The sequence below is a fragment of the Lolium perenne genome, chromosome 7 (assembly GCF_019359855.2).
Source record: "Lolium perenne isolate Kyuss_39 chromosome 7, Kyuss_2.0, whole genome shotgun sequence".
NCBI lineage: Eukaryota > Viridiplantae > Streptophyta > Magnoliopsida > Poales > Poaceae > Lolium > Lolium perenne.
In genome coordinates, this window is record NC_067250.2 from 287666160 (window position 1) to 287682988 (window position 16829).

The window sequence follows — 16829 nt, forward strand, 5'->3', positions numbered from 1 at the left end:
CCCTGCACGCACACGCAAGCCGGCCCGCAACGACGCTCTAGCCGGCCGGCGGCGCGAAGGGCGGCGACCGAGGGATGGGGAAGGGAACCACCTGCTCCGCCCCTTCGTGCACAACTCCTTGCTGGGCTGCTCAGCTCCCTCGATGTCGTCGCTCCACCTTCGGCGCTCCCGCTCGCTGCTCAGCACGGTTGATGTCATCGCTCCACTGGCCTCCCATCTCTCTTCCGGTAAAGTGGAGTTCTAGAGAGGGACGTGGGGGAGGAAGAGGGGCTAGCGGCGGGGATGGCGGCGGCCGCCGCCGCACGCGGACGGGAGCGGAGGAGACGGCGACAGGAAGAGGAGTGGGGATAGGGGGAAGAGAGCACGCGCGGCGATTGGCGAGGAAAGGCCCGATCTACCCCGCGTGGAGAGATATTTTCCACGGCCGGCGCCAGCGAGCCCAAACTGAAAACGACCCGTAGACACTGATGCGTGGACCGGGCCAGCCATGGGACCCAGATGCAACCAGAGGCGGGTAGGACACGGATGTTGCATGGCTTTCTCTAGCGGTAAGGTGCTCCACAGCCAATCAGGAAGTGTCGTTGCTTCCAGAATAGACGGACGAGATTTAAAGTGTGACAACCACTATAAAGATCGGACGGCTCACGTGCGCTGAGCGTTGTGAGGCCCCCTATGGAGGCATCAATTATACCTTTAGATGCGCTAGGTTTTTTACTTCCGTAATTGTGGGAATGGGGAAAATATTCGCTTGGGACGGACGAGGCAAAAAGAAATCCCCAATCTCCATTTCCCTAGTGGCCTTCGCCGTCGGCCGGCGAGCCACCGTCGATGGCGTGATGCAGCTCGAGTCACGTTGCTAGCGCTCAACTGAGAGACCATGGCGGGAGTCGCAGGGGCGTGCAGCATCAGCGCCCCCTCCGCCGCCCGCATCCTGCCGGAGGAGGTTGTGGTGTGGGAGATCCTCGTCCGCCTGCCGGCGAGGGAGCTCCTGCGCTGCCGCGCGGCCTGTCAATCCTGGCGCCGCCTCACCTCCGCCGCCGATTTCCTCCTCGCCCACCACCAGCACCAACCGTCGCTCCCCCTCGTCTCCTTCAGCGCCAAAGACCGTGACGAGCAGGGCTACTTCGACAAAGTGGTCGACGCCTTCGACCACCGGCTAGTCCCGGCCGAGCGCCGCCGGCCGGTCCTCGGCTTCCGCGATCGCAGGGATGGCCGCGTGGTGCTCCACGCTTCCTGCCACGGCCTTATCCTGCTATCCGTCTCTACTCGTCGCTTCCAAATCAGCAACCCAGCTACGGGTCAGTGGGCTTCGCTGCCAGCTCTCGTCGGTGCCCATGTCGCAGGGATGTACCCGTCCGGCGAGGAGTACCGCATCCTCTACTGGAAGCAGAGGTTCAAGGGCGACAGCCCCGTGTACCACGTCCTCACCGTGGGCTCCTCGGAGGAGCCGAGATGCATCGGACTGCCTATAGCCTCCGCCCCTCTGAACCAGCTTTTCCTCGAAGGGATGAACCCTAGCAGTTCTCATCCACCAGTGCTTCTACACAGCTGCCTTCACTCGCTCCAAGGCCGGAAGCGCAGCAGCATGGTTGTCTTCGACACGGTGGGCGAGTCGTTCAGGCCGATGCGCTCTCCCTTTTTCGATGATGATTGGGATCCTTATCTGCACGAGATCGACGGTACGCTTCGCATCAGCTGCCTAAACAGCGTGGTGCTGAAGATCTGGGTGCTGCTGGACTACGACAAAGAGGTCTGGTCGCTCAGGTACCATGTTAAAGTTCCAAGGGTGGGCAGATTGTATGGCAGTTTCGACAGCAGCTCGAGCTATACCGTTGTATCAGAGAAGGGAGATATGCTGCTCTTCTTGTTCAACCGCATGTTTCACTGCGACAGCTAGGGCAAGGGGCTCGGGGAATTCAAATGGGAATCGTGTGATCCATGCAATGCTAAACATCTCTTCAAAGAAAGCCTTATCCGCCATGTATTCTTTCCACGACGAGGTTCCTGGGAAACGCCGTATTTTCTGCTAGGGCTACTAGGTACAGTGCTCATTCTTGGTAATCTTGTTTCCCTACTTATGTGAGTTTTTGCGCTGTTTACAGAACATAATACGAAGCAACCTTGGTGAACACATGGGCTTTATTGATGATCTATTGCATTTGCCGATAGATTTCTGTGCATCCTTGTATATAGTACTAAAATGCACATCTGGAGAAGTTTTTTGTGCCTTTTCTGCCTGCATTATTTGATGATTAATTAAGTCGCTATGATATATTCCTTAGTATCTACATCTTCTTCCTAATTTTACCTTGGCTAATCTTAATTATTTGTTGACTTTTAGTTACCTAATTCGTTAGATGCATCTCTCTAATTAAGCCAATATATTTTCTTGGTAGGTGGAAAAAGGAATCTCTTACTCAAGTAACTGAAGCAATCCGTACATGTAAGTATTTCAAACCTTGTCATCAACCTTTTTTCTCCAGCAGTGAGTAAAGCTTCCTTCTAAAGAATTGAAATGTTTTTCTCAAAATTTGGGAATAGTATACTACTATGTCAGCATTACAAATGAGCTATTCTGTTATTTTGGGGACACTTGATGGCTACATGGATAGACGTTTTTTTTAGTGGCAAATAGAACTAATTATTCGTTGGTTCTCTCCATCTCAACAAATTGCTCAAGTCTTATTCATGCAAATCACATCTGACAGATCACATTAGATCTTGTGTGTTATACCTCAAGAAAAGGCATAGCATTGGATACTTGCTGTGATGGTTTATACTTTGCATCATGGGAATATTCATACAACTGTATGTGATACGAAAAATGTATATTTTCACGCCCCTAAAATAATATACTGTGCTGTTAAATTTAACCTGTTTATATGCATCTCGTTATGTGGTGACAAGATTATTGAATTCTGATGGAGTTGGGATTTTCCAATTTTTCACTCTGATCATTGTTTACCACTAGTGAACACAGATGCCTCCTGTTCGGCTTCATGCCTGTAGGAGACATTTTATATATGCTGCTTTTTTACTAGAAGTGATTGTGTGCACAACACCAAATTGCGAATACGGAGATTCGAACTTGGGCGGGCGGGGATGCATCAGCCCATCCCAACCACCGGGCTATGCCTCGGTTCACTTCTTCTGAAGCATGTTACACAATTATTTGCGCTTGGAGATACTTCTCACATTTATGCCAAAGTATTATCGCAAATTCTTTTGTGCGGTAAGAACCGGAAAGTGCTTTTGGCACATGAGCACCAGTGCTCCTGAGTTTTGAAAATCATATTTTTTGGATTTTAAAAAATTTGAAATTAAATAAGCACATACATATAAACATTCCGAAGGTACGGTAGAAACTTTGGAGAAAAATATGTTGTATTTTAAGATATATAAAAAAGACAAATTTCTGACAAATATATGCCTCTATACACAACCACAAATTTGTTTTTTACTGTAGCTCAAAATACAACGCAATTTCAACCGAAACTTCGCACAACTATTCATGACATGTTTATGTATTTATGTAATAAATTTGATGATTTTTTGAAACACAAAAGTATAATTTTTAAGTATTTTCAAAACCGGGAGCACTGGTGCACATGTGCACCAAATTTGCGTCCGGTAAGAACTAGTAATTTATATATGTATTCCTGTTTTCTGAGAAGAGTGTTAGAATAGCTCTTGGCTACGTCAAATAGTTGCTGAAACCATGTCTGAAAGTTTTGTTACTATTAATTTTCCTGTCGTTTAATCGTTCATATTCTTTTGCGGGGAAATGTGATTATATATCAGTTTTCAGACAGAACTACAATCATCTGAGACGTCTTCGGTGATTTCCAGGGGGAAATCCCGTAGCCGCACATCAGTATGTTCCTGAATTCTACCCATCTTGCTAAGTCATTACTCACCCTATTCATGTCACATAGAATCTTAGTAAAGCTCATCTCCCTTACCCTAGACTCTCCCTGTACTCCCGCACTCGAGCCACATATCTTAAGTGTTTGGAGTTCCTAGTTTTATTAGCTCCAAGACCTCTGAAAAGTCTAATTCCATGATTTTTTTCATTCCATCGCTGACAGCTCCACATCCGTAGCATTGGTGCAGTGGAGAAGCTGTCAGACAGGCCGAAATGATAACCGTGCCGGTGTGGTCTCGTAAGACCATTCCGATGCCTGCAGATCCATCATGTGCATACGAACCATCAACATTCAGTTTTGCTTCTACATTCGCTGGCAATAACCGTGCCGGTGTGATCTCTCTTTCTGTCACCCATAATTGCAGGCCTTATGAACATGAAAGCCATCAGCATTTGATAATATTCGGAAAGAGGAACCATGAGATGTAGGACACTTGATGGACATATATGGCTTTTATCCCTAATATGTGGAAAGAGGATAGCCGTTTCTTTTATAGAGGTGAGTGGGGAGTGGGGACAGTTCTTGAAAGTTGATAGTTTAGTGAGGTTGCTCGATTATATCATTACTCTGGTGTTCTGAGGCTGCTGTGCACTACATGCATCTTGTGTTTCTACTCTCTTTTGAAATTTAAATACATATTTGTTTAGTTCGGTTATGGATAGAATACAATCATTTCAATTTGGAACAGCTCTACTGTGTTCGATTGATATATACCATTCTGAAGTTTGAAAGTTCAGTGAGTGGTCGGTTGATTATATTACTACTCTTGTGTTATTAGGCTGCTGTGCAGTACATGCATCCCGTGTTTCAATTATCTTTCGAAGCTTGAATACATATTACTCCCTCTGATCCCAAAAAAGTGTCGGATGACTGGTTCAATTACCGTTTTGCAGTTAAGTACTTCTAAAATGTAAACTCTAGATGGACCAGGCCGCAACCACCGTGACAGCGACATGCAGACAGGCTTCAGCCACCACCGCGCTTGTGCATGCATCTTACCAGTTAATAATAAGAGGGAGTGCAGGTTGACAAGAATACAAACAGGAGGTTTAATTTGCAAAAACGTATTTCCGTCACTCTTTCCGGATCGGAGGGAGTATTTTAGTTTAGTTGTAGGGACAGAATACAGTCATTTCAATTTGGAACAGGCCTAGTGTGTGTGGGTTTTAAGCTAACCTCGGCAATACATCCTGAATTTACATGTATTTCAGTTTAATTGAAGTTTAAATTGATTCATATATCAAAATTTACTAACACTGGCTTTCTGCAATGGTTACAGGCCTTGGCAGAGTGCCACCTAATCACGACTCTTTCCAGTTATAATAACCTAGTTTAAAGACAGTTGTGAGACGGTGTACTGACCGTTTGTTCTTCGCCTGCCGTGTTTATGCACTTCTGTTTGAGGTTTATGCTCTGCCCCCGTGTGAACTTGTTAGTGAATTCGGTTACCATCGGTCATCAGTGTGGCTCTCTAAGTTAGCAATGTGCTAGCAGTACAACATGAGTATATATAAGAATTGTTAGCTTCACTTAAATAAAGTACGTGGATACTGCCCCATGTTTTGCGTACATCTGAATTAAGCTTAGGAGCAGAAATATGCCCAGAGTCTCTCAAGAGTTGATTACCTTTTGAGCAAGTTGCTGGGTGCACGCTACACCGAAGGGAAGTATATTATCAGGATCAACCTTCCCAACGAGTGAGCATTTGGTGCACATGAGCACCAGTGCTCTCAGTTTTTTAAATATTAAAAAAATTATGTATCTGTGTTTCAAAAAATTATCATATTTATTCCATGAATACATATATATGTTCTGAATACTCGTGAGAAATTTCGGTAAAATTTGCATTGTATTTCGAGCTACAGGGAAAAAAAACAAATTTATGTCTACGTATAGGGATGTATATTTGTCAGAAATTTATCTTTTTTGTATAGCTCAAAATATAACATATTTTCACCAAAATTTCTACCGTATCTTCGGAATGTTTATATGTATATAGGTATTTAATTTTAATTTTTTTTAAAATTCAAATAATATGATTTTATAGCACAGCACTGGTGCTCATGTGCTAAAGACACTTTTTCCCTTCCCAACCGGCTTTAGGTTTTACTAATTGCAAACTTGAAACATCCATTGAAAATGACAAACACGTACTAAAACATTTGTGATTCCCCACCTCACACAGAAGGTCCAAGCTTCGGATTCTGAACATGCATTGCTTAACACGTAATCCATCGAGCAGCGGATGACCGTAAGTGCCAGCCTGCTAGTCCCGCCATATGAGCTCAGAACGGCATGTTGCCAGCTTGCTGCCGCACGATCGCGAGGCTAGCCGCAAGCCTATGAGTATCCCTGGCGCCGCAGCCCCAGGCCTTTCTCCTCCCGCTCCCCTGACCATGTACAAATATACGAGTCCGGAGCCTCCTCGCCAGTCTTGCGAAAATACTTTTGGTAGCCATATGTGTTCATCTTCACCGGATTCCTTAATAAAAAAACTCCCTAGTTTGTTTATGTGCTCATCTCTATCTCTCTAGTGTTGCAAACAGCATATATAAAACCATAGTTTAAAATAGCGGGCTATTTCATTTAGCTTTTTTTTCAAAATTTTGAAATATTTTTGTCATATCTTACCAAAAGAAGAGAAAAACTATGACTCAAATACGATTCGTGATACAACTTATTTAACTATTCAAGGCAAATAAGTATTCAGATATTCAACTCACAAGTTTTATCTAATTATACTGAACGCAAATTCGGAAAACAAGAAATAAAAAATGAAAGAGAAGATAAATTCAAAATACATGAGGTTTAGTGGCTAAATTAGAGGCTAAACATGAGCTAAATTAGGCTATAGAAGGCTATTAGCGGTTTTTTCTCATTTAGCCTACAAAGGGCATAGCCGCAGCGGCAGGTCTCCTGAAAGGCTATAGCACAGGCTATAGCCGCCTATTTAAAACCATGGATAAAACTACAAGCTTCAAACATTGCTTACAACTATTTCAAATAATACAATCAAACTACATACATCTACATCGTGCAAACATAACTTAAACTACTTGTTCTAAACAATACAATTTGCGGAAAATCAATTCGGCTCCCGGGTGCGTATGCACCCTCTACCAAAAAATCATATTTTGAAATGTCGAAAATTTTTAACAAATTTTTTTACATGTACATCTTTATAATATATGTTCGTTCGTCAAGTTTCACGAAAAAGCAATATTTTGTGTGGTGTATATAAAAAAAAAGAAAACTTATCTTGTGAAAAGCAATATTTTTAGCACTGAGTTTTATCTTTTTTACACACGTCACATGATAGGTCGATTTTTTATGAAATAACTTTGTAAGCGTGTAGTACGAGAAGATTTACATGCAAATTTTTGGTTTTAATTTTTAAAAAATTCAAAATATATGTAAGATGCATTTTAAAATAGAGGGAGCATATGCTCCCATGTTCTAAAACACCACTCCCATAATTTGAAAATATGAGCATCCTTCTTTGTATGTTGCCTCCTACACCTTAGCCTCGCGATCTGCTGCCACCTGCATTGCCTCCTTCATAGGTGCTATTTTCAACCAAAGCAAATCTTTAAAACATTGATGTTTCTATCAGACAACATACCATGTACTCCCTTCGTTCTGAAATAGTCTGTTCTGAAAGATTTTACATTCTAGCTTTTAGTCAACAACAACACTGAAAGGAGGTGGTTCTACATTTTAGCTTCGATTGGTTGTTCAAATATCTAAGTAGTACTAATAAATGCACTACTAATTTGTCTCATTTTTTCTAGAATCTAGACTAAATCAGAATCGGGGGAGTATATATCAGACTAGCCACAATAAAAGTATCATAAGTAGTATCATGCATGTCATGTTGGCAAAAATCTAATGTGACGTACCAATTGAGGTGAGAGATGAGAATGGTATCATAAGAGCAGTCACAATGCATATACGATACAAGCATATCTAAGCCTCTCCACCTCACTGCATGTAAAATTAGATAGAAGCTCCACAATGGTCCGTATGATGTGGATCAAAATATTAACTGCACTAGCAGGCCACGGAAGGAAAAGCCAGAGGAGAGAACAACCGGATTGGATGGGAAGTTAATTATCCTCGGGGCTGTGAAGTATCGAAAACAAGATACTCTCTCCGTTCCAGTTATCGGACTTGCACGTATCCCTAGATCATCAATTTGGTCAACATAGTATCAATTGTATAACATAAAAATTATATCATTAGAAAGTAGAATATCTAAATTTTTTAATGATATATATTTTGTAATAAATATCTTAAATAATCATTATCAAATTTACGATCTAGAGATACGCGTACGTCCTATGAACTGGGATGGAGGGAGTACGATCTTTTCCTCTCTCATCTTAATTAGCACTACACCTAAGCAAAAAGTCTGGAGTGGAGCTTTTAGATACGATACAGGATGGAGCGTTGGGACTGTCCTAATATGATACCATATCATAGCACATAAAACTAGAAACTTAATGGCAAACATATCATACATACAAATTTGCATTGAGATTCTACAAAATATTAAATATAATGATACTACGATATTATCTTATAATACTATGCATTGTGGGGATAGTATTATAAACTAGTATCATATGCATGATACTAGTGTACGATATTTCCCATTGCTACTAGTCTCAGTACTTAAGCAGGTTATATACTGCTTGCATAGGAGAGGAGGTACTTGGTTACAAAGGGGATTTGTCTATCCAGAGTTGCCTATGTAGTACTCCAGGAGTTCAGAAAGGGAGGTCAACCAGGTTAACTATTATTGGTTGCTGCACCCCTAACAATCAATTAAAGTTGGCACTTCAAAGTCTCACCAATGCACTAGGTAGAAGGAGGTTAGTGAGGACATAAAAGGAGGGCTCTACACGGCGCGGATTTGGTGGACATGGTGTGTGTGTGGACTCTATGAATAGTAAATTCAGAAAAACAATAAATAAAATCAGAAAAATACAGCATAATCATATATGTAGAGAATGTATATAGGTAAGTGCATGTCAAGTTTGTAACTTATGTGAGACAAAGTGTCCAACACTAAGGACCGGAGGATTTTTTTTTTTGAAAAAACACAAAGTTCTATTTTCTCTTTTTTTGTATAGACCACATACAACTGCATTTTTTCTTGAAAAATTTGCACAAGTATCAAAGTAATATGTACGTTCATGATTTATTTCAAAATCTATTGCATCTTTGAAATCACATTTTTGATATTTTTTGAAAATCAGGCTCTACATGGTTATTCTTGTTACAGGAATCAAGGATGGGGCAAAATTTAATATCCATAGGTTGAACAAACTAATTAGAGCGTACACAACATATTCAGACATGATAGCAAAAATCCAACTGTTTAACGAGCTCATTTGTTTTATCATCTGAATCCAATCCAACTCTTTTATGTGAGCAGATTATGGTGCACATATTTTTCACCTGTTTGTCTAAAGCCTCAGATGAAGTGAGATGTTTTCAGAAATCTGATGAGCAGATCACGCTGCAGACATGTATCTATAAAAAGTTGAGTTACTTATTTTTGGATGGAAGATATTTACTCCAATCCAGACCTGGTGGTATGAGGAATTAGTGGCAGACAATTGTTTTTCTATCTGAACAAAGAAAATTTGTAATGTGTGTTTCTTGTTCCATGTGAAAACACAGATAAAAGTGTGTCCCACAAGTTGGGCACAAGTGGCTGTAAATTATTTTATTTTCACTTGGAAAGAGACATATCCCCAGATTGGTGTCAAATCTTGTGACAGACTTCTTTTATGAGGCCAAGTACACTGTCTACTTGAAATTTGATCACCCAATGTGCCCTTCTTGTGGCAATACTGGTAAACTTTTGTTCCTCCTCGCATAGTTAACCTGCTTAACATTTCAGAAATTTATAATATCAACCACACACACACCTCGCGTTGCATATAAAATATATATAAGATATACGATACAAAAGCACACATGCATATTTAAACAGCGTGAAAAAAAAAACATTCATAAGGGCGCACGCATCAATCGGATCCACCGTGTAAAAATACTACCTCCATCCCAATTTATAAGTTGTTTCAGTAGGCTAAAATTGCCTACCAAAATGTTTTATAATTTGGAACATAGGGTTTACCATATATAGTTGGATTCAATAAGATGGTCCAGCATGAGCTCCACTAATTCGTCCGTGTTATTTGGTCAGGGTTACTTGGCAGTCAACAAAAACTTACTACTAAAGAGTCTTTACTAGGTTTGCAAATTTGGTAAAATAAATAATATCAACTAGTATGTATTGTACTAAATTGAACACATATCAAAGAAAGGCGATCAATCAATAAGTAGTTGCCCTTCTCCGGCCTGGGAAAAGCAGCGAACTCGTTAAACTAGGGGCTTTTTGATTCATGGTCGCTACTGTTGTATTGTATATTGTCGGGGGAAGCTACTGCTTCTACGACAGCTCCGCTTCCTCGTCTTGCTTCTACTTTGCTTGTTTGCGCGAAGGCTTAGAGTCCTTTTCGCTAGGTCCAAATTCGTTAGTTATATGTAATGTGCCCTGCTACCCTTTAACAGTATATGTTAGTACGATCGGTTGATTCTAGGCTGATGTCAATGGGATACACATTAACAGTACTGGTCACCTACATCTCACCAGAATGTTACTACTGGTACACTGTTTAATTTGTACATGTTACCTGTTACTCTAGTTGAACTTGACCAACCAGTAACACTTAAAATACAATCTATCAAACACTTGTCACAATCTGAGACAAACTAAATAATTCCCTCTGGCCCATAATATAAGATGTTATTATAACCAATATACTATGGGGCGGAGGGAGTAGGAGGTAGTTATATGCAAAATGTGCCTACTTGTTGATCCTTAGCTGATGTCAACGTGACAGTCTAGAGAACATTGCTACACTGCCGTCTCAGGAAATATTGATCCATATGTAGGTGCAGGCCAGATAGCCTGTGAACTGTGATACATGTCACCCAGATCTGTTACTACTGATGCATCTATAACCAAGTGTCTCCCAGGTAAATCGTCTTTAATTTACTCAGCCTGCCATCTGCTACTCTAGTCGAACTTCATCTACCAGTGACACCGAAAAGATGACCTAGCAGCTAGGAGGAACTTATAGCAATCTGGGACAAAGTTGCCTATTTCAATTGTCAAGTCATCATCCTGGTGAAGACAAGCCAATGAAAGAGGAGAAAGGCAAAAAAACAGCTACTTGAAGGAGATAAAACTAGGAAACTGACATGCCAGCACACTACGACTTGTCCAAGAATGCATGTCCACATGTCTGCCGTAAATATGAACACAAGTTTCTATCAAGAACCCGAAGTACGATATTGATCCAATAAATCCAAACAGCCACATTAACTCATCAGTAGTGTTTAATTTGCTCAACTTGTCATCTTCTAGTTTAGTCTAGTCTACTCTAATCGAACTCGACAGTCCAGTGACACCAAAACTACAATCTACCAAGCACCTGACACTAGTCCTGACTCCTGAGACAACAAACTTGCTATGTCCATTAATTCAGAATCCAATAAATAGTCAAGACAAGCAAACAGAAGGGTAAAAAAAAGGTACTAAGAGATAAAACTAGGAAACTGCTACTATAATAACTTGCTCGAATAATGACATATTTCTGCCGCAAAAACAAATATCTCTATCAAGAACCCGGTCGAATGGAACAGGAAAATATATGGTGGAAGCAGCAAAGCTGGATTTCTGGGCATGAATAAATATGCCTGATGTTAACCCTAACCAGCATAAACCCTTACCTCTTCTACACACAAAGCAGCTTCTAAAGCTAGCATGGCTCACAATCCGCTCAAAGCATGCTCCAACTGCAATCACCTTTCATAAAACCTGCACATATTTTTCCAATCACAACACCCATCACAGCAGGTAAATAGTAACTGAGTAGCAAAATTGCTCTTTGCAGAGACAGTGCCTCAGAAAAGAACAGCCAAAAGAAGACATAAGGAATGCTATATATCTGAAGGCATGCTGCTTATCTCTGGAACTATCAAGGGAACATCCCTCGAGAAAATGCTTGGACTTTCTCAACAATTGCCTCACACACCAGTCAGTTACTGGCTTCTCGAGCAGACCCTGTTACTCAGGAAAGGGAAAAAAGGAAAGGGAAAAAGAAAAGGAAAAGGAAAAAAGAAAATAGTGAATGCCATGACATAAACACATACATTTACATTTTATGCGTACTTGGTGAGAATTGAGCAGCAAACAAGGTAACAAATAAATTATACAGGGCAATTCTCTACATTCATCAGAAGAAGTAAACAATTAGTGAACTTATTTGTAACATAGCGATCAATTATTGGATCATCAGATCATTACTGATACAAGGTACACATGAACGCAACAAAAAACAGAGTACTTGATGCAAACTATATCAGAAAAGGTTTACAGTATGCAGAAAAACATCTTCGGACGATTGCACAAGCCAAAGCATGCCCACGGAAACGTAGCATAGCCTAGAGATAAGTTGTTTATATAGCCTTTATAATGGACTTTACTTGAGTATGGATAAGTGCGCACTGCCTTCAATCTTCACCGCAGAATCAGCTCCAACTCTCCACAAGCCTGCAACGACAAGTATATGGTTGGTTGGTTTTGACCTCGCTGTACTAAATAACCTTACAGTCTCCAGTGTTACATTTAGGAGTTAATCTCCATCAATTAAGTATAATGAGGAATACATTTTTTATAGATCAGACGAACACTCTGGTCCAGACTGAAGCTCTCCTGAGATCTCCATATCCTGCAAATAAAACTCCTAAATCAGAAAGGAGGTAACAAACACTAGTTCAGCGCTATGCATCCATTGGTTGAGCAGACTCAGGTGAACACTCTGCTTAACATCATATGGCAGACTCCCCTAAAGCACCATCTCCTTCAGGTCCATGTTGCCCGTTAATGTTGGACACGGATGCAGGCAATGGAACATCTGCTGAGCATTTATCTGTAGACGACACACCAGTTTCATCAGCAAACTGTAGGTCCTCCTGGATAACCAGATTTGCCTTTTCTAGTAAAGCATTCCGCAGCCTAACTTCAGTGTCATGATTGATGCCTTCAGAATCTGAACCAGCTTTCGACTGATTAAGCTTTCTATCAGGAGAGCTCTCCTTATGGACTTTCTTTTTATCCGAAGAAAAGGGATCATCAAGAGAACTACTGTCTTTCTTAGCTCTAGCACCCTCTTCTGATCTCTTCAATTCATGCTGGTCAGTACCATCCCTATGGTGTTTTTCCCCGGAACGTCTTGAGCTTCTATGGGACCGTGAAGACAAATGACGAGAGCTTTTATCCCTAGTAGAATGTTTTGATTCGTCTTCTCTGTATTTTCTGTCCACAACAATTTTATCTCCAGTCATCCCAGCACCATCCTCAATACTGTCCTCATTCTTCCTCTTGTCATACTCCAGGGCAGCATCATGCCTAGGTTTTTTGTGATTACCATTATCACTGGTCAGCATTTCATCTTCAGATACAGATGAACTCCTTTTATGAGCAACAACAGAAGTATCCACATTCTTATCGTCCACTGGGTCCTTTACAGACCGTTCATCTTTTCCACCTCTACTAGATCTGCTAGATCTCTTTTTGTCATCCTGCGTCTCAGATTTTTTTACGTCCTTCTTCTCACTGCTACGATGCTTTCTCTCTTGTGACCTGGATCTTGAATGCCTGCTACGACGAGAAGAACGCTCATCACGTGTTGGTGATGATTTGCTTCCTTTATGACGCCTCGGTGACCTTGAATCAGCACGACCTGACCTTCTTGATTTCAATGGGCTTAAACTTTCTTCCCTTTGCCGCTTCGGTGACCGAGAATCAGCTCTCGATGACTTCTTATACCTCGGGCTTATACTTCTACTTCTGTTCCTCCTTGAACTAGATGAATAATGATCACGGGATCGATCACCCTCTCTTCTCCCAGACCTGCTATACTTGTCCCTATCGTCCCTATATGACCGGTCACTCCCATACTTTGAGTAGTGGTGAGATCTTGATGGAGATCGTGATCGGTGCTCCCGGGAGCGTCTAACTGGTGGAGAGTAAGAGCGATCCCGCCTACTCCAATGGTACTTGATAGGTGATCTTGACCGAGATTTGGACCTACGAGAAGGGGGTGAGAGCGATCTGTAAAATTAAATAATAAACTGGTCAGGACTCCTGCAATTTCACATGCTCCACAAAAAGTACAGATGCCCAATAACAAAACAACGTCATCTGTAACTAGAGCTATCTCTTCCAATAAAGAGTGTGCTTCTATCTATTAAAAAATAGAGCATGTATTGCTAATGACAAGTTCCAAATCCCTTCCACACAACCAATAATTGAAAGAACCATCCAGGTAAGAATAATGTGCTTCTAATCTCCTCGTAATGGGTAAGTAGACAAGAAAACAGGACAGATCTATCTGTTACGAAATTATACCAAAGGAGATGACAAGAATTCATGCAATACCCAAAGAGTCAAACATTACCTTGACTTCTCTTTGGCCTCCTTTTCTTCCACAGTTTCCCCACCAAAGCCCTCTGCCTTCAGCTTCCTGCTTATTTCAGCAGCCCGTGCTGCTGCTGCTTCAGTGGCATTTTTCATAGTAGCTGCACGTGAAGCGGTCTGCTGAGCTGCCAATGCCGTCTGCATCATCAGTGCCTGCTGGAACTGCATCTGTTGCAACTGAACAGCTTGCTGCATCATCAGAGGCAAATTGCTATTTGCCAAAGTAGCCTTTTGAGGAAGAGACTTAGCCATCTCAACATTCAACGGGCGACCACCAACATCCACGTTACCGAGCGCCAACGCTGCGGTTGCTTCTTCCGGTTTGGTGTACTCCACATAAGCAGTATGTTTCGAGTCTGCAATTGTACAGTCAACAACTTTGCCGACGTACCCAAACATCTGCTTGAGATGCTCCACAGTAAGCAGTGGGCTCAGGTTGCTAATCTGAACAGTTCTCTTCAGAGTCTCGGCTTTCTCAGCTTCCGTCGGACCTACAAGGATGCATCATTCATGTGAGCAACATGACTAGGAAAACAATGTCTTAAGTGCATGTACCAATTCAGAAGAGCATGACATCTTCGCTAAATTTCAAGGCAACATAATGCTAAGCTTTACAAAACGGTGTTAAAACCTTGTAACCAAACATGGCTGACAGGCCGAGGAATAGAATGCAAATTAAACACCTTAAGTTATTATAGGAATAGCATTGAAAGGCTTGCAATCAAACATGTCTAGATTATTGATTTGGCACATGATGTGAATTCGTTAAAAAATGTCAGGTATTACCTGGAGCCTGCGCTGCAGCCTTGGCATCAGCTTGCATCTTAGCAGCATGCGCCTGAAGTGCCTGGGCAGCCATGATGGCCTGCGCCGCCGCCATGGCTGCGGCGGATGGCGCCATGGGAGCGTGGCCCAGCGTGCTGACAGACGTTTGGGCAGCCATGACTGACATGAGCAGCTGCTGCGGTGGGTGGCTGAACCTGCAGTCGGCCCCCTTGGTGCACTTGCCATTGATGTGCTCCCGACAAATCTCCCCCAGCGAGGCGCCAACGCCAGGCAGGGTGACCCCGCCGGACGAGCCTGTGGAGGAGCCGGGGAAGAGGCCGATCATGCTGGGGAAGGGGCCGGAGGTTAAGGAGCCGGCGTAGTTGGGCATGTTGGGCATGGTCTGGTTGACCATGTTGGGGTACGCGGAGGAGGTGGTGGGGAAGGTTGTGGTGGCCGTGGGGTACGGGGACGCGGTGGTGGTGGTGGTGGAGGCGGCGCTGAAGAAGACGGGGAAGGGGCTGCCCATGATGGGCGCGCCGTCGAGGTCGACGTGGACCATGTAGTTGCCGCGCCTGGGGACGACGTAGGTGACGGCGTAGGAGCCGTCGGCGTTGTCCCTGACGGCGCCCTCGAGGTCGGAGTTGTCGGAGTTGTCCGCGGGGCGGACGCGGACGCGCACGCTGGCGCCGCCGGAGGTGACCCGGCGCCCGTCGCGGTCCTTGCCGACGACGGTGAAGGTGGCCGGCGCGGCCGCGGAGCCGCCGGCGATGCCGGGGCCGGCGGCGGAGGACTTGGCGGGGTCGACGGGACCCGGCGGGGCGCGGGGACGGTCGTCGTCGTCGGAGTCGGAGTCGGAGTTGGCGGAGGCGGCGCGGAGGGCGGGGAAGGAGGCGGGGTGGGCGGGGGAGGAGGAGGAGGGCTCGAGGTCCTGGGGCGGCTGGTCGGCGTGGGCGGATGCGGAGAGGGCGCGGAAGGTGGCGTCGAAGGCGGCCTTGGCGGCGGCGGTGGTGTCGGCCTCGGACTTGAGCTTGGCCTCCTCGGCCTGGCGCACCCAGATGGGCTTCGGCGCCGCCATGGTGCGGAGGAGATCGGCGACGGCGGGCGGCGGTGGTGCTGAGGTGAGCTTGCTAGGGTTTGGCTTCCGTCGCCAAGAGGAGGAGAAGAAGAGGACCCGAGATGGATTAGATTTGGAGACGAATAAAAAAAAAATGACGATGACGGTAATGCTCCCTTCTTGGGCCTCGTTCCTTCTTTTTGGGCTTCACTGGGCCACGTTTCATAACTATGTTTCTCATATGGCCCAACGTTTCTACAAGTTACGTGTAAGTTAAGCTAGATTGCTCTAAACTGGCCGGACTTTTTCGTGCGAGACCAGCTTTCCTAAAGAAAATGAAAAGGTCTGCTCAAAAAAGAAAAAGAGAAGGAAATAAGAAATGCAGAAAGGGCTTTTGACTCCCGAGCTCCAGTGCTCCCACTATTTAAGAAAAAAAAATCAAAAAGCATCTTTACAAAGTTACCAAAAAATCTAAAAATAATTCTATACATTGTCAGTGATACATCCACAATCATGCAAA

At 43.5% G+C, this 16829-nt stretch overlaps 2 protein-coding genes across 10 annotated transcripts; one reads left to right on the forward strand and one right to left on the reverse strand.

Annotated features, from left to right (window-relative positions):
• The first annotated feature begins 706 nt into the window (after positions 1 to 706).
• LOC127312331 (F-box protein At5g49610) lies at positions 707 to 9478 on the forward strand. Of its 8 annotated transcripts, none has more exons than XM_051342866.2 (4): positions 707 to 2039; positions 2397 to 2443; positions 4089 to 4424; positions 5206 to 5541. In XM_051342866.2, the coding sequence occupies exon 1, from the start codon at positions 878 to 880 to the stop codon at positions 1895 to 1897; it is 1020 nt and encodes a 339-aa protein (XP_051198826.1). In that variant the 5' UTR covers positions 707 to 877; the 3' UTR covers positions 1898 to 2039; positions 2397 to 2443; positions 4089 to 4424; positions 5206 to 5541. The 8 variants fall into 8 exon arrangements, with proteins under 8 accessions (XP_051198826.1, XP_051198827.1, XP_071679261.1 ...); XM_051342867.2 differs by lacking the exon at positions 5206 to 5541 and adding an exon at positions 4820 to 5176; XM_071823160.1 differs by lacking the exon at positions 5206 to 5541 and adding an exon at positions 3809 to 3874 and having other exon boundaries at positions 4089 to 4488.
• LOC127312330 (uncharacterized) lies at positions 9462 to 16448 on the reverse strand. Of its 2 annotated transcripts, XR_007858264.2 has the most exons (6): positions 15274 to 16448; positions 14468 to 14978; positions 12675 to 14121; positions 12492 to 12558; positions 11736 to 12069; positions 9462 to 9821 (listed from the first exon to the last, which is right to left on the reverse strand). XR_007858264.2 is itself a non-coding variant. In XM_051342863.2 (3 exons), exons 1-3 carry the CDS (start codon positions 16328 to 16330, stop codon positions 12837 to 12839), a joined length of 2853 nt encoding a protein of 950 aa, XP_051198823.1. In that variant the 5' UTR covers positions 16331 to 16448; the 3' UTR covers positions 12268 to 12836. The 2 variants fall into 2 exon arrangements, 1 of the variants encoding a protein (XP_051198823.1); XM_051342863.2 differs by lacking the exons at positions 9462 to 9821; positions 11736 to 12069 and having other exon boundaries at positions 12268 to 14121.
• Positions 16449 to 16829: the final 381 nt, after the last annotated feature.

Excerpts from the sequence above, each read along its gene's own strand:
- LOC127312330 (XM_051342863.2), bottom strand. The coding sequence starts at position 16,330 with ATGGCGGCGCCGAAGCCCATCTGGGTGCGCCAGGCCGAGGAGGCCAAG. Across the intron at positions 14,979-15,273 it reads GGCTGCAGCGCAGGCTCCAG|GTCCGACGGAAGCTGAGAAA; the intron begins GTAATACCTGAC and ends GCATCCTTGTAG. Across the intron at positions 14,122-14,467 it reads GAGGCCAAAGAGAAGTCAAG|ATCGCTCTCACCCCCTTCTC; the intron begins GTAATGTTTGAC and ends TTAATTTTACAG.
- LOC127312331 (XM_051342870.2), top strand. The coding sequence starts at position 878 with ATGGCGGGAGTCGCAGGGGCGTGCAGCATCAGCGCCCCCTCCGCCGCC.